The 25,149-nt window shown below is 39.3% G+C and overlaps 1 protein-coding gene across 1 annotated transcript in view; it reads left to right on the top strand.

Moving 5' to 3' along the window:
• Window positions 1–1,215: 1,215 nt before the first annotated feature.
• The window catches only part of JAK1 (Janus kinase 1), a 37,359-nt gene continuing 13,425 nt past the window's right edge, over window positions 1,216–25,149 (top strand). Inside the window, exons 1-9 of the mRNA XM_065409822.1 lie at window positions 1,216–1,420; window positions 3,581–3,704; window positions 10,704–10,926; window positions 12,845–13,008; window positions 14,467–14,809; window positions 17,273–17,461; window positions 18,413–18,570; window positions 19,359–19,482; window positions 22,745–22,934. Coding sequence (XP_065265894.1) covers window positions 1,216–1,420; window positions 3,581–3,704; window positions 10,704–10,926; window positions 12,845–13,008; window positions 14,467–14,809; window positions 17,273–17,461; window positions 18,413–18,570; window positions 19,359–19,482; window positions 22,745–22,934 — 1,720 coding nt within the window. The remainder of the gene's footprint in view (window positions 1,421–3,580; window positions 3,705–10,703; window positions 10,927–12,844; window positions 13,009–14,466; window positions 14,810–17,272; window positions 17,462–18,412; window positions 18,571–19,358; window positions 19,483–22,744; window positions 22,935–25,149) is intronic.

The following is a 25,149-nucleotide window of genomic DNA, read 5'->3' as shown; positions in this document are numbered from 1 at the left end:
AACATATTAAAATAGAGTAAGCCCCGGTTATGAGGGACTCTTATCGTAAAGGGAGCCTTTATCATTAGGTGAGTTGCCCTATTAAAATCCTTGCATTTAAATTCTATCTGTGCAGAAATAATTATTGGCTTCTTTGCATATCCCAAAGCACATTGAAGTCAATGGAAAGATTCCCGTTCAATGCAGTTGGTTGAATGTCCATATATTATTTGGCTTATAAAACTTCTCAAAACAGCTCCCTTTTGAGTTGACATTTCTTCTCCTTGTTCCCAGACAGGGTTGAATTGCTTCTGGAAAGTTTGAAGAAAATCCATTCTCCTGTTTTGGAAGACCAGACATTCAGATAAATGCAGGTGCGTGTGTTTTATATGAAATACTTATGGAGGCTATATTTTTTGGCTTTCATTTGTAATGGAATTAGACTTCAGTAGAAGCATTCATTTAGGACTCCTCCCACAATGAAACCTGGGTTCTTTGCTAGTCTAACTCTACTATTGCTGTTTCCTTCCAAACAGTGTTCATAATGCAAGGTGCTATTCCTGATTTTGTCAAGTTTGCATATGTAGCACATTCCAATCTTAAGGACATTGCATTAAAACTGTCTAGTGCTAATGTTACATTTTGAGGGGTGGAAAAAGCAGTGTCCCTTTTGGTATGGCACATCAAGTTTAAGAAAAGGAAGAAAAGTGTGTTACAAACATTTAGTTGCTTTAGTTGCTTTTAACATTCAGCTGAAAAAGCAAGTTAGTCAATTTCTTTAAGGCATCTAAAAATTAATCTATATTATTTTTTAGCCAGTAGGTTGTGATCCCAGGATGGTGTTACTAAAGATAATTGGGAATGGGGGTGTTGCAAGACATTGAAATTTTTATTACAATTCTAAAGCAAAGAAAATAAAATTTCCAGAATAACTTTGTGCTGGCCAAAACTTCAATGTAGGGGTATGTGTGGGGCAGGAGCATTGTTGCCATTGATACATTATTTTACTATTACTTACATTTTAATTAGGGATCACCAAACTGAAAAGGTTGAGAAACCATAATTATATTCAGAAGCCTACTTAAGTGAAGAGATACTGAAATAATTTTCACTTATTGGGCCTGAACAAAAACCTCGATCTTAGCACCCCAGCCTGAGACCTGAATGTGGCTTCAGCTTTGAGTGAAATATCAAACTTGTCATCACGTTTTCTCTGTGACTTTGTTTCCTCTCTGAATGCAGTATCTAAATGTAAAAGAAGATTGCAAAGCCATGGCTTTCTGTGCAAAACTGAGAAACTCAAAAAAAAGCGAAGTGACCACAGAAGCTCAAGAGCAAGGATTGGAAATATTATTCTATTTGCAAGAGAAGCCTCCCATTCGGTACACCAGTGGCGAGTATACAGCAGAAAACCTGTGCATTGAAGCTGCCCAGAAGTGCTGTGAGTATTGCAGTATTCAGCTACTACTAAGACAAAATGTATTATAAATAAATTCATTCCTCTCTTGTCATGCAAAAATACTCACGGGGTAGGGTCAGGGCTAGAAAACTTTAAGGGACCTCTTTTGGAATTCTTTTTTGATTCTTTCATGGGGAGAAGGGAGAATGAGACTTTCCTCTGCAGAAGAGCTGTCGGTTCTTTACCTAGAATCCAAGGATCCTAGAGGGATGGCAAAAAGCCATGACCCTCCACTCCAACACTGACACTTCCATTTATCATTGACTTTAACGTGAGCAGGATTAGGCTGTCTTTCAAGAGGTATCCTATTACACAGTTAAACAAGGCTATTTTCACTGTAACATACCAGTTGGCAAACCTATTAAGAAACCCTTTCTGCAATACCAAAGCACATAGATTCACAAGATGGCAGTTGGGCTAACTGGCAAAATAACCATTCCCCTCTCTCCCTGATACTTATCTCATCTTGTTACCTGTTTTTCCCCACCCTCGTCTCTCACTTCCATGTGTATGGTCACTGGTATGTACAATACTAGTAATACACTAGTGTACTGTAAAGTGAGATTAGAATTAAGCACAATTCAAGTTATATAGAAATTTACAACAAAAAGTGTATCAGTGTCTTCCACTATGGTCTCAGTTCAGCAAAATACTGAAACAGATGAGTAAAATTTCATTGACTTCAATGGCTAAGCCCATGTTAAAGTGCTTTGATGAAATGGGACCTATGTAACTAGGGCCCAATTATCTTTTTGCTTACAACAGTTTTACACTCCACTGTCTTCAGCTGAGTTATTTCAACATACTTTGATTTGAGGGGAGATTCAGGCCATTTAATCAGGCTCTTATTTATGACTATGTCTGTTCACAGTTTCCTTGAAGCTTCAAAATAAAAAAAAAGGTTGGGTTCTTCCCCCACCTCCCTTTTGGGGTTGAGACATCCAGTGCTCTCCTCATCTGTTTCACCTAGTTACTCTACCCTTTCTTCAGGATGGGGGTAGGGGAAATCTCATGGTTAAACTTCATCAAATATATATTCAAGTTGGCTGCTAATGAAAACCATTTATGCTAAATTACAGCAGATACTTAAATCCATTTATTATTTATGTTAATAGTTTAAAAGCTGTCAAATGCCTCTCTGTATTTATTCTAACACACACACCGTCCATTGCCAGTAACTTCTGGTGTCTAATTTCTAACCACATCTAGTTAGAGTTGCAAAATCTTCAAAGTGTGATTGAGGGAGCAAGAAGAACAGGAGTACTTGTGGCACCTTAGAGACTAACCTAAGGGAACCTCCTTCCACCTTCTTTTATGCTAGACCCATAGGAGACACCTGATTTATAGGTCCAAAAGTCCTGTTTGTTTTAATTCCTTGTTGCTGCTGTCAGCCTACCATTTTGTGAAATGCTAGATTTTCAGTAAGCCTCTGAAGCTAGTCTCTATTGTAAATGACTTTCTTATGGTGATATACCATCAATATGCCTCCAGTGCTGCTGGATTATATGAGAGAGCAGCGAGTATCCTGCCCCACATTGTGTAACTGTACAGTTGGCATAGTCAGCATTTATTTTCCTCAATATTTTTGGAATTAAGAAAGCATTTATTTGAGAATGGATTCAGTAAAAACTGAGTGAGAAGCTCAGGAGTTGGCCCAAATTCAGGAAACACTTAAGCACATGCTTCAGTGTTGTCCTAAATAGAGATGCTTTCCTGAGGTACAGGGCCCTTGTGATGTACATGCTGCCAGATAGTGCTCTCTTCTTTTATTGACAAGGAAACCCCAAACAGAGAAATTAGATGGCTTCATCCCTGTGAAGACACTGTAACCTGTTTTTGTTGTGTTTTAAAGGGAGGTTATCTTCATTAAAAACAAACAACATAGAAACAAGTCAACTGGAGTGTTTTGTTGGAAAACCCTGTGATGGATTAGTAAACTCAGATGGGACAGTGACATCACTTGCTTTCCTGCCCTTCAACTCAAGGAAAAGGGATGTTTTTGGTTTTAGCAAAACAAACCGAAGAAATCAATCACAGAATTTTGAACAGTTTTAGTAGTACACTCCCTCTCCTGGGAGCTGTTGAAAGTGCAGTTCAGCTTTCAGTTTGTGAGTTCATTAATTTATTTTTTCTTTTTAACAGCTGTATCTCCATTGTGCCACAATCTCTTTGCACTATTTGAGGAGAGTAGAAAACTCTGGTATGCACCAAACCATGCCTTCAAAATAGATGACAAGACAGCACTCCGGCTCCATTATCGCATGAGGTATGTTGGGACAACTGAAAGATGGATTATTTCAAGATTCCAGTGTGCGTGTTTTTTCAAGAATTGTGTGGCTAGTGTAACATTTAGAGCTGAACTCAGTTTAAAAAAAGCAAAAAACCTTTCACAGCAAAGTTGACAGATTAACAACAGGAAAGGCTGAAAAGGTCTCCAGAATGTGTGCATTTTCTACATAACCTTAAAACAACCCCAAACCACAAAGCTGTAAGTGACAGGACTAACTAAAAATTCACAGTGCAAACAGCTGAGCGCCATGGTCACATCGTAATATTCTGTATTTCTGTAGCACTTTCCATCTGAGGTGTTCAGAGTGCAACTATTAATGAATGTAGCTTCATAAAATATTCTTGTGAGGTAGGAAAATACTGTTGTTATTCCTGTTGTATACATTGAGAAACTGAGGCACTGAAAAGTTAAGGGCCAAATTCTGTGTCTCCCCCACACGGGGAGTGGGGGAAGGGGAAGGTTCAAAATCGTTCAGCATTGGCTTAGCTTGGCTCCCATTGGATTCCCATCAACTTTAATAGGAGCAAAGTCATGCCAGTGCGTTTGAACACCCGCTCGAAGGGGAACTGGTGCAATTCCATGGTGGGATGGGAGAGAGCACAAGGAAAATTCAGAACTCTGTGAAAGGGATCTGCACATCATCAGGTTGTACTTTATTGGTAATTCCTGAGCCACAGCACATGGGGACTAGTGGACTTGTGACTCCATAGATACACCAACCATTCCTCTCCTCCTCAGAGGAGAGTGCATACAGCTGTAGTAGCAGCTGGAGAGCAGATTCACCATCACTTCGCAGCCTAGGGAAGGTTTTCTTCCCCTTTAGATCTGGTAGAAATTCTAGTACAGACCCCATTCATCTTTCTTCCCTGGTGTTTTCATGTTAATTGTTTCCCCTCTTGTACCCCAATACAGTTACTATTCAACATCCTGTACATTGTAAGTGAGGCCCTTCAATTTCAGTTTTTACTGACTTTTGCAGAAAAGTTCCTAGGTGTTACAAAAGTCATTATTTTGTTTTTACATATAATTTGAATTTTGGAAGCTCTGGAACTCCTCAGACCTGGCTCCTCCCTCCAGAAGAAGAGAGGGCAGCTTGGTAACCAGGTTACTGAGCCTCCAGCTGGGTCAAAAGTACTGGAATGACCCAAGCGCTAGTGTCCGTGTTGTTGTCAGTCTCATGCCTACCACATACACATTACCAGTTTTACATGATAGCACAATAGTTATCATCATTCAAAGCAAATTAAAGTTAGTTAATGCCTTTTCCTGTTAAAATGGGTTGAAAACAACAACAAAAAACTGTATCCAACTGCATTTCAGAACATAAGGGTTTTTTGGAAAGTTGCATAAAAACAAAAACGGGCGGGGGGGGGGGGGGAGTGATATTTCCCCAGAAAACTGCAAAGTTAATTTTTGTACTGATTTGTATCTGCTTTTAAATATTTGTAATAAACCCTGATAAATTCCCGGGAAATCTTAAAACAAAAACTGAAAATGAAGAACCTTCATTACAATCTAGAGAACAAGTTTTATCTTGAGGAATAAATTTTTCCAGAATGTTTGGGCATTCTGGCATTTTCCAAGGGCAAGGGCACTAATAGTTGGGTCCCTGCTAGCTCCACTAGGCACGTCTCTAAGAACATACTTTTATATATCAACATCCCCTCTTTAACTTGTCATTTTACTAAAATAAAAAACACAAGCTTTTGGATTCATCTTGAGATTTCGGGCAAAAAATTGGATTTAATTTGTGTGCGATGTTGCATATTTCAGTACTTATCTGAATATTTGCACCTATGCTTCATAAATTGTCACATGCACATGGTGGTGTACAAACCTCCGTTGTTCCAAGAAAAATCTATACACACAGGACACTTCTCCTGCATGGAGAAAAGATATCGTGCACACACTGGTAATGCAAATGCAGGCCAGGATAAGGCCCCTTTGACAGTTTGACTCTTTGAAGTTTAAGGAATTCTAATCGTGAATAAACCTGTACCACGTCACAGTTGCTTTTCTGATTGGAGAAGTGTGAGGGAAAGGGAATGTATGTTATTCAGGGAAATGATTGTCTGTAATGAACAAAAAGAACTTGGCTTTTCAGAGATTAACTTTAGTGTTATGTACCGCAGTGCTTCTCAAAGTTGGGCCGCTGCTTGTTCAGGGAAGCGGACCGAGGGATGAGGGATGTGCTGGCCGCCCTTCCCGGAGCCCCCATTAGCCTGGAGCAGTGAACCGCGGCCAGTGGGAGCCGCGATCGGCCGAACCTGCGGATGCGGCAGATAAACAAACCGGCCCGGAGCGCCAGGGGCTTTCCCTGCACAAGCAGCGGACTGGCTTTGAGAAGCATTGATGTACCGTATGTTTGTTAGAGAAACACAAGATTACTATAATCTGGTCTGTTCCTTTAACAGGCCTTCTTTATAAGCAGTGCTAATATCTTAATGTAAACTAATCTCAGGTTTAAACTGTTGTTATTAAGTGCAGTAGATTAACACCAGATAATAATGGAATTGAGTGACTTGAATTGCTGAGAGAAGCTCTTGGAAATCTAATGGTCTCACAGAATATTAGTTGCTCTTACTTGCTTCAAGAGGTCAATCAGGTCAACCACATACCAGAAAAATCTTGATGTTTTCTCGGTACAATAGGAACTCAGGGCAATTTCCCCTGATAGTCTTCTATAATACTTCTGGTGTGCAGTTTCTTCTTTTTAAAGGAAGAGCTTAATTTATATTTATTTGTATCATATTCTAAATAACATAAGAAAATTGCAATTGTAGGAACTTTAACCACTGACTCAGTAATACTGTTTTTAACGAACCACATTGCATGAATATATTACTAATTCATGAAAATAACTCCCCATATAATCAGATTATATTTGTATGTTTCTGCTTTGGTGAGTCAATGGTGACAATTCCCAGAATTACTTCTTATTTCTGTTATATATTATTAAAGTTGCCTGGTAGTTTCCATTGTAAGACCCTGTTATCAGTTGCTTGTAACTTTGCCAGACTTTAACTATTTGTGCTGAAATTTTCCATGCCAAGTGTCTACCTCAGGCTGATTTTTAATTTCAGCCAAAATTGTTCAGCCATTTCTGAGAACAAAGCTAGAGGAAAATATATTGTTTTGACCATGTTAAAAAAATTCTGGCCACATTTTCCCAGTGAAACTCTACCCAAATTATAAGCCTTTGAATAAAAATTGCAGTTTGCATCTGTTCAGCGGAGTCTTCATCCACAGTAGGCATGCTTTAGCCGAGGGCTGAGCAGGATTTTCCCTACAGTTGCAGCTCTGAGCTGTTGTGGGCCATGTTGGGGCCAAGCCTGGGCACTGGAACTAAGAGCATGGAGACTGTTCTGTGCTATCTGTGACCTCCCTGCTGGGCCCAGGCAGTATGGAGGGGGAAGCTGCCTGACCTTGAATGCAGAGGGGTAAGAGCTGGACTGGATAGGGAGTAGATTGGGACAAAAAGCCTGGGAACTATGAGAGGAAACTGCGACTGTCTGGGCAAAGAGACTGAATATGAACAAGTGGGGGGCGGGAGGGGGAAGGAGGTGAGGGGAGACAAATCTGATGAGGAGCTGGGGTATGGAGATGGGCAAAGAGACTCGGACTAGGAGCCGGGGGAATACTGAGGTTGGACAAGGAGTCTGGTGAGAGGTTTGGGACTGAGAGCCAGTGGAGACTGGGAACATGGCCTGGGTGGGAGGGTTGATTAGAGGCTAGAGTGGGGGAGAGAGATCAGATGAGGAGTCAGGAGTAGGGAGTGACTGGGACTTGGATAAGAAGTCTGAGGAGAGGAGACTGGGACTGGCAAAGGAAAGAGAATAGGACTGGGACAAGGAGCCAGTGGTGGTGAAGAGACAGGACTGCACTAGCACTGGTTGGAGGGGATGGAGCAGAATGGGTCAAATTTGTGGGGATTGGGCAGAAGAGCCTGTGGATTATATGGGAAAAAATATCACACTCACCAAAAGCCCTAATTAGAATCTTTCAACGGTGGCACAGAAACCTAAACATCTAAAGTATTTGGAATGACTGAACCATGTACTTTCATCATATATATATATATATATATATATATATGGATGCACATAAGGAGTCTGAATTAAGGTTGAACAGGCATCTTTTAATTCTGGCATTTCCTGAGTTCTGAGTGCTTAACTTTGCAACTTGGATTTTTTTTAATATCATTTTTGTGTGTATAATATATATATAAATATGATGAAAGTACATGGTTCAGTCATTCCAAATGCTTTAGATGTTTAGGTTTCTGTGCCACCGTTGAAAGATTCTAATTAGGGCTTTTGGTGAGTGTGATATTTTTTCCCATATAATATCAGTCAATCTTCAGAGCATGTACATAGCAGCAGCTTACACTTTAGACCTATCTCGTTTATACTTGGTTATTTTTGAAGAACCCCTTTCCTAAGTCCGCAACATAAGAAACCATAATATTTTGTAGCATCCTGGTTAAATGACACACAAGCTGATCAGAAAGAGTTAAATTATTCCAGTACAGTAATTAAATAGAACCTACTGTTTTTTTAAAATCATACTTTCTATTATTTTATTTTCCATGAAAAGAAAGATACAATATGTTTCAAAAATAAACTTGTTTCTAAGAACAGAGTTGGTTGGAGCTTTTTGTATGAGAGGCAGGTTAGTCCAGTTGTGGGTCCAGTTCGCAGTTTTGCAACAGTCTTCCTGTGTGATCCTGGGCAAATCACTCAATCTCTAAAAAAGGGGATAATAATCTTTGCAATCTAAACAGACAAAGGGTGAGAGAATGCACACTCTGCAGGGCTGGAACTAACTGTCTCTTATTCTCAATATACAGTGCCTAGCACAATGGGGCCTGATCTTGGTTAGAGCTTTTAGACACTACTGAAATACAAAAGTCATTTTATATGTAAAGGGCCAAATTCTGACCTCCGTTAGAATATCAATACAGGAATCACCAGAAAAATAATGGGGTTAACAGCAGTGTTTTTTTTATAAAAGTATAGAAAACAGAGTAATTGCCTGCTATTAAGGGATAAGAAAACTATCTCATGAGCCTTGTGTTTGGAATGTAAAAGTTCCAAACTGAGTTTTTTATATTCATTATAGGAGTTCCCATGCATTACCATTTCCTGCACACCATACACAGGCTTTTTTCAGGAGTTCATTAGATGGTCGGGGATGGGGAGAGAGGGGGAGAAGAAGAGTCAAACACACAATATAGAATGTCTCATCTCTATATCAAGTTGTCCTTAAATTTGACCAATACTTTATTTGCTTCCTTTTAAGTTATTGGAGTATGATGCAGATAATTAAACCATCCTTAATAGAAACACCCATTGAAATGTCAAAGGTCATTATTTTCATTAATCACTAAGGGCCTGATCCTGCTTTGAGCTTCACATATACAGAGATCTGAGCAGAGCTCATTGCAGAATTGGGATCTAATTTCCCCCAATGCCCACATTCTACTTTTTTTTTTGCGCTCGAAGGCACTTTGCACATTTTGAACATTGTAAGTTAATAATCCATAATAGGGTAAAGTAATTCCCTTTTGAGTATTTTTGTGAAAAGTTTGTAGTTTTGTTCAACTGCCTGATTTACGGAGAATGTGCACTAGCTTTTTCCACCAAAGAAACCCTTAACTTTATTTTAATGTAGCTTTATGCATGTGACCTTCTCTTCGGTACGTGCAGTAGCTATTGTAGTTTTCCATGTTCACTTGACCTTTAAGTACATTAAGATATCTAATCTTACCTCATTTCAACCACAAAATAGCATTCTAAGGTTACTTATCATGCAGGTTTAGACAGACAAAACTGTTTAAGATTCTAAAGGTTGTCAAAGGTTTGCAGAAGTCTGTGTAACAAACAAGATGGCATTCAGTGTAAGTACTGACTTTCACCCCATTAGAAATTGTCATTTCAGATCTCTGTTAATGTGAGTCATTAGTGAACAATGTTGAAGTAACAGTTGAATAAGGACTGGATCCGTACATGTTCAACGTTTAACATTCTTACAGAGCACTCTGAAAACTTTGCAATTGATTAAGTTTGTTATGTTCTTTTAAGTGTAAATATTTAATGAGCAAAGTAAGAATTATGGCAAAGGATGTGTTAATCCAGACTTGGTTTAACTAAATTTTACTTAACTGAAAAAGTAAATATGGATTTTTAAAAGGATTTCACCTTGCATCATTTAAACTGAGATGGTTTTAAAGGAGCTTAATGTTGGAGTAGGATAGGGAGGGAAGCATTAAGGCACCCAGCTCTCATTCCGTTTCAGTGGGATTTGAATTCCTCACTCTCTTTGGCCTCTTTGAAAATCCCAGCCTCAGGGTATTATTAGTAACATTCCAGCAGGCTAAGAAGTTTGTTTCAAATATATTTTGTAAATTGATTGCATCCCTTTAAAACTGAATTGTTCAGATTGGTCTCGCCCTTTCAATTCTAGCCTGATTTTTAGTAGCCATATTTTCATGAATGCCAAGAGTTGGAGCTTTAATGGTTGGAACCACCAGAAATGAGAGATTCCAAGATATCGTGTGATAAACAACACTGGTCCTAGTTCAAGCAAATCTTGAGATAGTGGCAGCTAAAATCATTTTAAAATTGGTGTGTGTTTTATATGGTGGGCTGCACAGGGAAGAAACAGGATGGTGACTCAGGCTATTGTGATTTTAATGGCCAGTATTACCTACCAAAGCATAACATGAATGCTATATGCTGTTTGAAAGCTGAAACTATCAGAGCTTAATAATATCTTTTTTCACTGGTCCCTTAGACGGGAATGCTGTTTTGGCACGGGTCCAGTATTTTGGGCCAGTGTAATATTTTATTTGAGATTAGAAAGATTAAGGATGTTGATTTATTGCTAGACATTTATTTTAAACAGTTCAAAAATAGGTATCCAAAATACACTGAGGCTCTCCTCAGTTTTTAAAGTTCATCACTCTTTCTCAAGGTATTATTTTATGAACTGGCATGGGACAAGTGAAAATGAGCCATCAGTCTGGAGGCATTCTCCAAAGAAACCAAAGAATTCCTATGAGAAGAAATTACTGCCAGATGGAACTCCTATCCTTGACACATCTCCAAAGAAACAAAAGAATTCCTATGAGAAGAAACTAGTGCCAGAGGGAACCCCTATCCTTGATGCAAATTCGCTAGAATATCTCTTTGCACAGGTAAGACATTGTATAAAAAAAGCCTTAAGCATTTTTCCTGTGGTTGAAATGGTTATATGCTTTATATGTGCTTGCATAAAACTATCCCTTTCTCAGGTTTTAAGGAACAATCTTCCCAAAGAAATTAAAGGTAGAGATCCACCTCATTTATCAGTGTTTGATTATATCTTATGGTATATTTTCTGGTGCTTTATCCAGTCTGGTTTTAAAATGTCCAAAAACATGGAGCTTCCACTTTTCTCTTGGAAAGCTATTCCTCAGTCTAAAAGTGCAACCTCTGCTAGCCAACAGATAACATCAGGGTAATTTGGAACAGCCTGCATATCTTACTTCTAAAAAAAATTGTATGGAGTTAAAACTTTGGCTGAGTCCTGATAACAAAAGCACTCAATTACCAGCTGGCTTTCTTTATTTGTAGTTCCCTTTTCCCTATCTGCTGTCTCTGTTTTGTGTATTTATTTTTAAAAAGAGAGTAAGCACTTTGAGGCAGGGATTCTGTCTTCTTACAATACCGAATACATTGCTGCCAGAAAACAAAAGATAATGTTGATAGAAGAAATTAACTATACAAAGGAAACAGGGAAATAGACCATTCATAGAGACTGAATTGGTGGAGTGCTGTGAAATGCACAAAGTAAACAAACTGGAAAAAAATAAGGAACGTTTTGTTGCTAACATCTTTATAGTACTCTTAGGTGTTAATTGTAACTATAGTGGCTACAAAATTTTCAGACAGAAGTGTGACTTTCAAAGCTGACTGTCCCTTTTTAGAAGCAAGATAAGTCTGAAGAGAACTGTTAGGGTGATAGTGTGTTGCTTAGTTGTGAAACCACAATAAAGAAAATATAACGTAAACGACAGCCGAATGAACATTTGAGAAATCACTTTTGAAGGAAACAAGAGAACTGCATAGAATATATGGAGCAGAGATTTTTTAAGAGGCATCACCCCACAATGTTTTATTCATTAAATGATCATACATATGTCACAGTGTATCATAGTCTATGTAACTATTGCTTGAAAACTTTTATAATCCTTTTTTTTAAAATAGCTCTTTATTTGGTCACTGGGGGAAAAAAAGGATGTGCATTAAACTATAGGATAGGTTGTCACCCTAGCGAACATTATCAGACAGTGTTAGTGTTGACAAAATTGTACTTTTGGGGACTACCGTTTTTTAAAGAAGAAGTGGAGTATAAAAATCCCAACTCCAGTATAAATCAGAAAAAATATCACTGCCCTGAAGAGTTTACAATCTGATCTTTAAGATGTGATTCAAGGAGTAACAAACAGAGGGATGGGGTGAGAAAGGACAAAGTTAATGAAATAAGATCATGGCTATTCTGCACTGGATAGTAAATATCTTCATGGTGCCACAAAAGTTTATTTTCTTCATTTATTTTTTTAGGCAACACTGAGGAGTGGGGGTCTTTGGAAGGATTTGAGTGGGATGTGTGCACCAGTGTACGCCCCAGTCTTGCAATGAGATGCACAAGGGATCCCCTGTGACCACAATGAGTCTCATTGAAGTCGCTGGGGCTCTGCAGGTACACAGGTGTTCCTGCACGTCACAGTGGAGGACTGGGGCTTTAGTGACCATCTAAGTATGATCTCTTTCTGTGCTACAGAAACTGCCATTGGGGAAAAAAAAAAAATCTTTTTTGTCAGGCACCATTGTTGCTGCTAATTCTCAAGAAGAAGATTTTAAAAGACAAGATTTGTAGTGTGGGGTGGCCTGGATGCATCTTTATTTGTTCCATTTTATATGTCTATGTCCAGGAGAAGGCAGCACTTGCTGTTCTGGAAGGCTCTGCTGCTGCTTGTGTAGGTCTATGATTTTGTTGACCTTGTTGGTATACAGAAGATAGACTATTGCAAACATTTTTAAAGCAACTTGTTCTCTTTGCTTCCCATTAAGGGACAATATGATTTGGTGAAGTGCCTGGCACCAGTTCGAGACCCTAAAAATGATCAGGAGGTACATGAAATTGAAAATGAATGTCTGGGAATGGCTGTCCTTGCAATCTCTCACTATGCCATCAAAAAAAACATGAAGCTGCCAGAACTTCCCAAGGATATCAGGTTAGTCAGGATAACTCTATACTCAGTACTGTGTATGCTACTGCCCTCTTCTGGATAGAATATTAGACCTACTGAAATGTGTATGGACACCTTGCCCTCTAGTGGCTGATCCGACAGAGGATATAAGCTGGTGGTGGGCAACCTGCAACCCGCAGGCTGCTCGCGGCCCATCAGGGTAATCTGCTGGCGGGCCGCCAAACAGTTTGTTTACATTTGCATGGCTGCCCGCAGCTCCCAGTGGCCACGGTTCCTGGCCAATGGGAGCTGTGGGAAGCGGTGCAGGCCGCAGGGACTTGCTGGCCGCTGCTTCCCGCAGCTCCCATTTGCCGGGAACAGTGAACCGCCACCACTGGGAGCTGCAGGCGGCCATGAAAATGTAAACGGTTTGGCGGCCTGCCAGTGGATTACCCTGGTGGGCCACGTGCAGCCCGCGGGCCGCAGGTTGCCCACCACTGATATAAGCCCTGATGTTACTACAGCTAAAAGCAATTCTCTTTTAGCCCTTGTGGTAAGGATATGTAATTAGAAGATGCCCTTGAGTTCTGTTACCTGCTGGCTACAGTGAATTTTATGAAGCCACAGCATAAGTGACAACCATGAAGTCCTGAGTATTGATGGAATCCATGTAACTTCAACGTGTCAGTTTGTTATAGCAATAGATGACTCAGAATTAGCAACTTTATTAACTAGTAGGCTGCTAACGGTAAATTGAACACAATAGCCTTTAAATCTATTTTAGTAACGTTTTAGTTTCATGTAGTATAGTCAAATTTGCCTCTCTCGCCACTTCATTTTAGTAAATGGTATATTGTGATTTTAATTTCAGTTTGCAATATAATTAAATATATTTACTTGATTATAATTACAACTCTGTTTATGTAGGTGGTTATAATGTTAGTTTATTGCCTAAGTAAATGTCAAATTTCTCAAAGGCTATATCAAAGGTTAAGGTCAAAATTCTCAAAAGTGTAAGTCCATATTTAGGCACCTAAATATGTGGCTTGAGTGGCAGAGGCGGTGAGTACCCACCGTTTCTATTGATTTCATTTGGTAACTTTGGGCACCAAGTTCAGAATTTTTTTGCCTAAAGTAGTGGAAAAAAATAACTGCAGCTTAAATACTTTGTTACTATGTATTTTAATTAACTGTTCCTTAAATGCTTTGTTACTATGTATCTTAATGAGATAACACTGATTTGAGACAACCCCCTGCATTTATCTGAGGTTTTCAAATGTTTACTTACTGTCTGTATCTGTGTCAGGTAAAAAACGGGGCAATTATATCACGTGTTATGAAACTGCTTCTCGGCGCTCTCTGAGCTGAGGGGTGAAAACATTATTTACATGTACTATGAAACTCTGCATGTGTTTTCAGTAAGTTACTTTTACAGTAAACCAACTGCAGTTTTATAACAAAATTGAGGTAGCAATATTAATATTCCAATGTTTTTTTTTCTAGTTACAAACGTTATATTCCTGAAACTTTGAACAAGACCATCAGACAAAGGAATATCTTAACCAGAATTCGGATAAACAATGTTTTCAAGGATTTCCTTAAGGAGTTTAACAATAAAACCATTTGCGATAGCAGTGTCTCTCCACATGATCTGAAGGTTAAATACTTATCAACAATGGAGACTTTAACTAAGCATTATGGAGCAGAAATTTTTGAGACTTCATCATTGCATATTTTAACAGAGAATGAAAAACATGGATTTAATTTTGGAGACAATGGGATCATCCCACAGTATGAAGTGATGGTGACGGGAAACAATGGAATACAGTGGAGGCGCAAACCAAATGTGAGTGTCCATTCACAGACAAAAAGACTGAGGTTATTTGTGGGGGAGGGGAAAGCCTGCAAAAAACTTGAATCTATTTTGGAAAATTAGTTAATTGAGAAGTTTCAACTTCAGACTCTTTGGTTTGTTTAGTAGCGTTCTTGTCATTCCTTTTAGATGGTTAGCAGAACTCAGTAGTCCTTTGCAAGTGGGAAACATACTAGCTGTTGCCTCTAGAAAAGCTTCATTGTAACCTTGTTTAGATCGTAAGTGAAATAAGTGCAGCGGTCACAAAAACGTTTTTCTGTATTGTAAAACCTCCTTGTGGTTTGATCAATTCGTAGTTTTTGGACAAGATGAGATTACTAATTTGGAAAGGAAGGGCGTGGTAGGTTGGTGGCGGAATTGCATTAGGAAACTGGCAGAAAGCCTGCCTTTGGTCAGCACTAGTTCTTTGTTTTTGTGAGTGCTAGAAGTCACAATGAAAATTAATACCCGTACCAAATCAGCCAAACCAGATATTGCTCTGTAGGATTTCAAAAGCGGGATTTGTGGTAATATTCTGTACCCATCCAAGCGATGAAAGGTAGGGGTGTGGGTGTGTGGGCAAATGAATCAAACAGTAAATTGTGTTTCTGAAGTCAGCTGTATTTAAAATGCTGCTCTCAATATCAACATTCATAAATAAGGCCACCTTCCATAACTACATGTATACTGTGTCCCCACACAGATTTACAGTTATGCCCAAAAGGGGGCCACTGGAGGATAAAGGACTATGTAGGTTTGCATTTTGGACCCTGTCCTCTGGGTTTGGAAAGTGCTTGGTACATTCTGGGAACTACAACCTCAATAATAATAAATGAAAAAGTTTTATATATATAACTAAGTGGGAAGATGCATGTGCAGGAGTGCAGAGGATAGGGAATATGCTCCTTTGTCTTGGCAAGTTAACCATGAAAAACCTTTATCTAATTACTAGTTAGAGATCCTCCTTGTGGCATAATAAATATGGTGGGTTAGTAATGACCTCTCAAAAGATTGTTTTATAGTGTTATCTGTATGTGTGTACACTACACACAGAATTCCAATAGATATCAATGGAGAGTTCATGCATCGAGAGGAGAATGTGGCTAGTGAGTTTTGAACTGAGTTTTTGTAATACTTGTTAATTACTTTGCAGACATTAACTAACCTTTATTACCCTTAAGTACTATGTAGATAGCATTATCCCTTTTTTCCTGATGGAGAAAGAGAAAGGTTAACTGACATGCCAAAGGTTGCACAATGAATTGTTGGCAAAACCAGGCTTGGAATTTGTGACACTTCTCCTGGTGCCCAGAGCTGTGAATCACCTTGTTACCACATGCTTCCAGAGCAAGGGAGTCTGGTTGGATATTTAAGTCCCTAACAGAACCAGCCTGTCAGCCACTGAAGTACTCTCCTCTGGGCTACACAGCACTGTCTTTGCCTTGCAGGTTGACAACAGAAGGACCCCAGCCCCTGAGTCCTTTCAAAGTGTCCCCCTGTAGTATCCAGCCCCTAGTCACTGGATACCCACAGAAATCCCAGATCCCCTGTTCTCAAAGGAACAGTGTACCTCCGTTTATCAGTTTTTTCTTTGACGAATGCCCTTGTATTATACACAGCACGTGAGTGCCATTATAAAACAAAAGGAAGTTTATTTAAGAAAGAATAGAGATTCAAATAAAAAACAATGTAAGAGATGGGAACGAATGATTAGCCTCTAGAAAACATGTTATGATTTTGTTTTATATGTAAACTAACAGGTTTAACCTCCTGTCTAAAGAAGCATCTCTCACCCAAAGTTCTCGCCAGCATTTTCAATCAAGCTGCTTACTTCCTCCTGTTACTTTTCTCTCTGAAGCTCACACAGGCCTATATTAGCATTCGGTTCAGATGTGTGAGAGGAGACCATTGTGAACTATACAATACTGAATTTACATGTAAACAGCCAGCTAGACAAACATTTCTTGTCTGACAGAAAATCTATTTTTCACCTTTGCTGATGGCCAGTCCCTTGAGACAGACCTTAAGAACATAATTTCCAGCGTAAATACATAACTCCTTGCATAGCATCTTTACATACATTTCACAGTGATGTTGATGCCCAGAGTGTCACAAGCTTTTATTAGAGTCCTCATATGATACTCTTTGGTGAACTCTGATGTGAATACCAGACTTGGGATTCCTGTACCCTTATGTGCTCCATACACCCTCTTCCAGTTGGAATCAAGAGGTTCCTCAGTCACAGAATGTATTAATTATTTGCTCTCAATCCTGTTTCTCTAAATAGTCTTTTAGAGAATGAATGTCTTTATAAAATACACATTAAAGACATGAGTGACTGGTTAATTCTGAGGGCAATGGTTTGAAAAATCCACCCAAGATTAATTTTAGCATGAAAATGTATCTTCAATGCTTAAAAAATATTTATCTGGTACTTTCATTCCAAAATGTTTGCAGGTTGTACAGCCTGAGAGAGAGAAACATAATAAACTAAAGAGGAAAAAATCAGACAGCAAAAACAAGAAGGATGAAGAAAAAAACAAAATCCGAGAGGAATGGAACAATTTTTCATATTTTCCTGAAATCACACTCCTTGTCATAAAGGAGTCCACGATCAATATTAACAAGCAGAACCACGAAAAGATGGTAAGGGCTTAGGTGCGGTAAGCTCTTTTCCAGCAGAAGGATGAGCTAATGAGACAGTATTGCTGGACAAAAGTGGTGCCATTAATACCATCACTCCTGTTGTTTATCTAATGGGTACCAAATCTTGTAATGTCAACAATTTTTTTTTTTTTTTTTTTTTTAAAAACAAGTGCTCTGTTTTGAAGAACAAATTGATAAACATCTTTCTTCCCCAAAGCTATGCAGCTGTGTACGTGTCACTATCCATACCACCACACTTCTTGTTATCCCCATCCAAGCCCCCCCAATATGTGGTAAACAACCCCACCACACTTCATAGTTAGTGGTCTGTGACCTCCCTGGATGCACCTTGGCAAGATAAAAGCAGGGTGGAGGAAGAAGAGAAACAGCAATGAGCATGGAGGGAGAGGAGACCAAGAGAAAGATCAGGTGGGGAAGAGGCAGGAGAAGAGCATCAGCGAACATAGGAATAATGGCATTCCTCAAAGAGAGTACCTTGGCGTTTTCCTCCTGCTGAGGATTGTTTTGGATGCCAGAATTTAGAAATGAACGATCAAAACACGTGTGGCTCCAAATCCAGAGTGGACCTCCCGCATGCTCCGGAGAAGTCCTTTTGAATCAGAGGGACCCACATGGGTGCCAGACTCTGCACTCATGGCTCTCACTGGAGGGTTAGGGTGTGTGTGTAGCCCACCATTCAGTGAAACCATATGCTCACCCATGCTAACTTGTCAAAAAGATATCTGGGGATATATAATGGTCACTGTTGCCCTCCTAAATATTTCCTTGTGCCGTAGGTACTTGGATAACATTTTGCCCTCCCCTTTGAAAAATCCTGGGGAAAACAGTAGCATACATCAATTCCCAGATTCTAACCCTCTCCTTCCCTCCTTTATTAATTTTTTAACTGAACTGCAATAATTCTTGACTAAAATATCTTCTTTATTCTAGGAATTAAAACTTTCTTCACACGAGGAGGCCTTGTCATTTGCATCTTTAGTAGATGGATACTTCAGACTTACTGCAGACGCCCACCTCTATCTCTGCACTGATGTAGCTCCGCCTTTGATGGTGCACAACATAAAAAACGGCTGCCATGGGCCCATTTGGTTAGTTTAAATGCTTTTGGCTTGATTTTTTTAAAGACATTTATCCCCCTCCTAAAGCCATAGCACTACCCTGAACTAACTGAGGAAATTTAGGAGGGTTCTTGACTAGCGGGGATTTGCTAGCAAAGGATTGTAGGGTGACTTAATTGATGATGATCAAGACTGCTGAAAACCAGCATTTATTTTTACAGTTCCAAACTGTTTCCCAGATATTTGCATGTTCAGTTTGAGACAATCTGTTAAAATGTTGCTAAGATGGGAGAGAAGGAGAACAGCATCTGGTGTAAGTCATTTGAAACTCTAGGGTAGGATTTTCAGAAGCACTTACTGCTGACCTAATTCTTCTGTTATTGAAGTGAACAATAAAATGGCAATACTCCCAGCAACTTCAAGTGGAGCAGAGTAACTGCTGAGCGCTTATTATAATCACACTCTATCTTCTGTATCGTGCTATTCTACATTTCACTTGTAATAGGCTACAATTACATATAAAAACATAATGGCAACTGATTCTGCAGAGAGGCATAGTTCTTCAAAATTTGAAGATGCAACAAACAGAAAACAAAGCTATTGCATGCATACAGTTCTGGAAGCTTGTTAACAAATTAAGGTGTGTATACACGCACACAGTATAAAGTATGTTTTAATAGTGTAAGTGCTAGTATAGTGCAGTTGCTCATTCATGTTCTAAAGACAGTGTAGCTTTCAAGAGGACATTTGATTAAAATAGCTTTGGAATGTAACTGCTCATTTGCCCATTATACTCATTCTTGTATTAACTGTTTCAGCACAGAGTATGCCATCAACAAATTGAGACAAGAAGGGAATGAGGAGGGGATGTATGTGCTGAGGTGGAGCTGTACAGACTTTAATCACATCCTCATGACAGTGACGTGTTCTGAAATCTCACAGGTATGTTGGGACACATCACTAAATGAAGTTACCAGCATCACATACGATGTTGGAGTCAAGTAAAAGCTATAAACTCCTCATGATCCATATACATGTAATTTAGTAGCTTAGTGCATGTGATCCTGTCTGACTAACAAGTGGCCCCAATAGCCACAACAGCCTACTTACTCACAGGGTAAATCTCCATGAGTACCTGTGGTATCTCTGTCATACTGGTTCAATTTATGCAGAATTTCCACTGGAACTCCATGCAGGAGGGTGTGTGAGTGTCAGAGCCAAAATGATGCTTTTGTTGGATTAAATATATGCTCAAAGATCTGCAGAAGGAAGAGTGACTGTCAGAGTTCCTCACTCTATTCAAAATGTTTCTTTAGGTGGTTTTCTGGACAACTGATAGACATTAGATGAGGGTTGTTTGCCTGGATATGAAGTGTTGGACAAGGCATCACAGAGGAAGTTAACAACATACAGTATTTTGGAAAAAGTGACAGAATGATAAACTGGATAGAAAATTGGTTGTAGACAAATGTTGGGAAGTCAGACAGTCACTTATTAAGTGGGTCCTTCAAGGGTCATTGTTGGGCTCATTTCTTTAACATTTATGAATTATCTGGAGAGAGAAACAGAACTTGGAAGATAGAGTTTGGCCCCAAGCTATGCATGTACAACTCCCACTGACTTCAGTGGTAGTTGTGTGGATGGATCTGAAAGCAGAATTGGTCCATAGTTGTTAAAATTAACTACAGAAAGGAATGGTACTACATTTAGGAGCTGATGGTGCTCAGATGCTGCAGTGATTAGGACCATGTAAGTAAGTGGCTGGATGGACCACTTAAAAGAACCAAACTAGGAGGTACTTTCCAAAACCACTCAAGAATTTGAGCCATCTAGGGAATTGGGAGGAAAATGGCAATTGGAATTCCACAATATAAAATAACTAAGTGTGGTACATATGGGGGATTGAATGGGGCAAGCAAATATACATACAGTGCCTTCTTCTGCAGGGTTTATCTTCAGATAGGAGTAAGGAAGACTGCAGCAGAGGGCACACCCATTGGCAACAGAAATAGCAAAAACTAATGGGGTGTAGGAGAGGTAAGGACATCAGTGAGTAACACTTGAAAGTAGGACTGCAGGATGTAATAGCTGCAAGGAAGGTAAAATTATGTAAAATTCCTACAACAGTTTCACATTCCACAACAAACACTTTGTCCAAACCATGGGAACAGCCATGGGTATAAGGATGGCTCCCCAATGTGCCAACCTCTTCATGGGCTACCTTGAAGAAGAATTTCTGGGCACATGCACCATGAAACCAATTATATACCTGAGAAACATTGAGGATATCTTCATCCTCTGGACAGACAACCTAAACTCCCTCAGATTTCCACCATAACTTCAACAATCACCACCCATCCATTAAACTCTCTCTAGAACACTCCCACACTAGCAACACCTTCCTGGACACCACGATCAGCTTCAAGAATAGAAACCTACAGACAAGTATATACGAGAAACCCACGGATCACCACACCTACTTTCACAGGTCCAGTAACCACCTCAAAACCAAGAAATCTGTTATCTTCAGCCAGGCATTCAGATACCTCAGAAAGTGCTCTGAGGTGAAAGTCTGGGATATACACTTTAACACACTTAAAACTGCCTTCACCAAACAAGGACACCAGAGAAATAGATCCCATCATGGATACGCCAAATACACTGAGAGAACCTTCTTCAATACAAAAATAAAACCCTCTTCAACCGAACACCCCTAGTCGTCATCTACCATCCCTCACCGAAACCCGTACAGGGTATCATCAAACAGTTACAATCCATACTCAGTGGAGATCACATCCTGAAAGAAATCTTTCCTGACCCCTCTCTTCTGGCCTTCAAACAACCCCGCAACATCTCCAAGCTCATCATCAGAAGTAAGGTCCCCACAGTCCAGGACACACCAACTCAAAGCAGCACTAGACTTTGTCAGAACAACAGCTGCAAAACCCATAGATGTATGTCTAGTGCTACAATGATGAACACTCCCCAAAACACACCTTTCCAAGATCCATGAGTCCTACATGTGCCAATCACAACAAGTGGTGTACCTCATCCAGTGCACTAAATGCCCCAATAACAACTACGTGGGTGAAACCAGACAATAACTACGTTCTCAAATGAACTCAGAAAAATGATAAAAGACAAAAACACCATATCACCTGTGGGTGAACACATTTTACAAAGCCATCACTCTATATCTGACCTCTCAGTCCTCATCCTTAAATGAAACCTGTGCAACACCTTCAAAAAATGAGCCTCAGAGCTTAAATTCATAACTTTGCTAGACACTAAAAATCATGGACTGAATAGAAACACTGGATTTATGCTTATTACAACAGTCTATAATCCCCTACCATTCCCCTCCCCCGGCTTTCCTGGATCTGAAGAAGAGCTCTGTGTAAGTTTGAAAGCTTGTCTCTCTCACCAACAGAAAAAGATAAATATATTACCTCACCCACCTTGTCTCTCTAATATCCTGGGACCAACATGGCTACAACACTACATACAGTATTTGTAGATCAACACATTTTACAGAAGTGGGTAATCATTATTTCCCTTGTACAGATGGGGAAATTGAGGCACTCTGTGAAGTTTGTCTTGGAAAACTAGGACTGTGAGAACCTTATTGCAAATACCTTATGTACAAATACTGTAGAGACTTGAAGAAGAATCACATCCAGAGACCTAGTATGTAGCAGCTCAGGCTAAAAGATAAGGGGGTAGAATTTCAAAGCCACAGGTGGTAGGTACCTACATTTGAAAATGTACTCCAAGGATATGGATTGCAGCTGGAGAACTTATTCAGATTTGAGATCTAAAAGGGCTTTTTCACTCAGCATCTGGAACAGTCTATCCTGCATTGTAGTAAGTCGAACCATCATTTATGGATTTAGAGTTTTTAGGAAAGATTTATATTTTGAGACATAAGTCCAAATTCTGCAGCCCTTAATTGACACTATTAGGGATTTTACTCCATTAAGGACTGGGGAAATTGGCCCCATTATATTTTTAGTATATGCCACTTTAAAAGCAGGGACTTTAAGTTGGCATGGGTAGATTTATGGTGCTAAATTGGTCCCTGGTTTAATTTCACTGGCTTCTTTGGACTCTCATCAGGGATGAATTTGGCCCCAGATGTGCTTGTCAGCCATGTCCTATTGTTTCATTTTTCTGATTAACATTTTGCTTTTTTCCCCTAAAATAGCAAAAGTTAAATGAGTCAATCCAATACAAGAATTTCCAGATCGAGGTGACAAAAGACGGTTGCTTCCTTCATGGCTCAAATAAGTTTTTCCCATCTTTAAAAGAACTGATGGATCACTTGAAGGGACAGACCCTTAGAACGGACAACATAAGCTTTACACTGAAGAGATGCTGCCAGCCAAAACCAAAAGGTAGCGACTCTCTCTTCAGACTTTGTTCTGGAGAAGCTGAAGGCATTTCTGACCTCAGAGGGACTTTGCATTTTGTTCTGTGTTTTTTAATTATTTTTTGACAGATTTAAAAATTTTAAAAAAAGTGTCCTACTTGTTTTAGGGGAGAAAAGCCCTTTTTAATAAAAAAAGACTATGTACTTCATAGTACTGCAAGTATGATGAACAAATTATTTTTTGAGAACTGTGTGATCTCAGCACAGGATGCTTAAGGGCTGTTGCTAATTGCTTGCATAATTTGTGCACAGTTTAAAAGTAAATAACACATTGCCTTCAGCATGTAAATACTTAGCCCTGTAGTATCAACAGTAGATGACTATTTTATTATAGCTCTTAAAGGTTTAAAAAAAAAAAAAATCTCACAACTGACTCATAATGAGTCATGTGTTTAAATACCTCTTAATATTGTAAAACATAAGCAGTAATCATTTAGGGGCTTCCCCCACCCCCACAAAAGCAAGGGTGCTGCCATCCACTGTGTTCTTTGTTCTATCAAAGAAAGCGTGCAGGGCAGAATGTCATGTTACAACCTTTTGTTTAAATATCACTTGTTCTTGAGATCAAGTGTTAATAATAATAATAATAATAATAATAATTAAAAGAGAGAAAGGGGTTGATCCTGAAGCCATTACTCGGGTAGAACACACTTTGAAGTCTTGGGGAATTTTGTCTGAGCAAGGACTTCAGACTTTGTTTTAAAATTGGTTATGGGAGTAGACCAGAGCTTTGTGCAATGTTGTTGTGAATTTCATTAAAATCACTTTATTAAAAGTGTACAAATTTCTTGTAACTGAACTTTATGAAAGAGGAAGGACGTGGTGTGGTCCTGTTGATCAGATAATGGTTTCCTGTTAGAATAAGGGGAATAACAGATAAAGTAGCTACCTTTTTAGTTTGTGAAAAGTTTAGAGAAGTAGAATTTGTACATATGAAAGGCATGTTGCACTGCTTATGTAACAACATTGACAGTGCTTCAGAAACTAAAGTAACAATAATAATTGTCTGGAGCACTGAGAGATTAAAGCAATTACATTTTAAACAGCCTAAATTCATGAGATACTTTATGCAGTTGTAGTAATATTATTACAGGAGGGTAAACTTGTATCTCCTGCTTACCCAAGACTCCCACTGACTTCATCAGAGTTGCATCTGTTTATGTGAGTGTAAATTTGTCTTTTGACCTTGATGGGAACTCTTGTTGCCAATGAGGCAAGATCCCGAAGGTTCACTGTTCTGTCTCTCCCCTTCCTGTTTGCCTTTTTAAAAATAATAATAAAATAAACCCATATGTTTGTAAAGAAATTTTGGTGTGAAATGAAAAGAATTTTTCAGTCTTAGGTCTGTATAACCTTCCTAAAGTATTGTAAGAATGCAGAGTCATAATCTGACCTTGAGAGACATGTTCTACTCCCTGTAATGGCAATGAGAAAGGGGACACATGCATCTGAAGCCCCTATGGTGTTTTGTACTTGTGTACCTTTAACTAACTGCTGCTGTAGAGTGCAAGAAGACCAAATATGTACGTACATCAGATTGTAGATTTTCTCTGTACGGATACACAAGGGAGGGTGAGTGCGCACTGAGCCTTTATTCTGAGGCCCCACCCACTTCCAAGGCGAAGTGACAGTTTTTGCACTCTGGGCACTGGGACTGCTAGCACTCCCTGAAGTGCAAGCCATTCTGATTGGAGAGGAGAAGGGCTTTCTCACCATCTCCATACAGGCCAGCTGATCTGGCTGCCCTCAGAATGGAGTGCAGGTTATACCCACTTGATGGGTTGCCCAGAGGGCATGCAGGGAGCACCACGAAACACTGTCTATGTTGCTTTCCAGAGCTCTGCTTGAAGCATTGTGGAGTTGCAGTAACCCCAATGCAGGCCAGTGCTTAACAGGCACATTTGTGTCCTGTATATTTTTCAGTGCAGTGAGTACTGGCAATTTTTGTGGTGCTGTACAAAGCAACGCTAGCTAAGGTTATGATGGGGAGATTAAAAAATGGGCATTTTTTATTGGATTCTCTTCCAAGTGATAGTTAGATGCTAGGAGAAGTTACATGACCAGATAATCATATTTTAAGATTTTCCCCTAAAACTATCTGGGAATATTAGCTTGCAGTTAGCATATGGAAGATAAAACTCCATTATTGGAGGAACTATTAGAAGTAAGGAATTGCTAAT

The sequence above is a fragment of the Emys orbicularis genome, chromosome 8 (genome assembly GCF_028017835.1).
Source record: "Emys orbicularis isolate rEmyOrb1 chromosome 8, rEmyOrb1.hap1, whole genome shotgun sequence".
In the NCBI taxonomy this organism is placed as follows: Eukaryota; Metazoa; Chordata; order Testudines; family Emydidae; genus Emys; species Emys orbicularis.
Note: the sequence above shows the minus strand (reverse complement) of the source record. Positions and strands in the feature narration are given on the sequence as shown.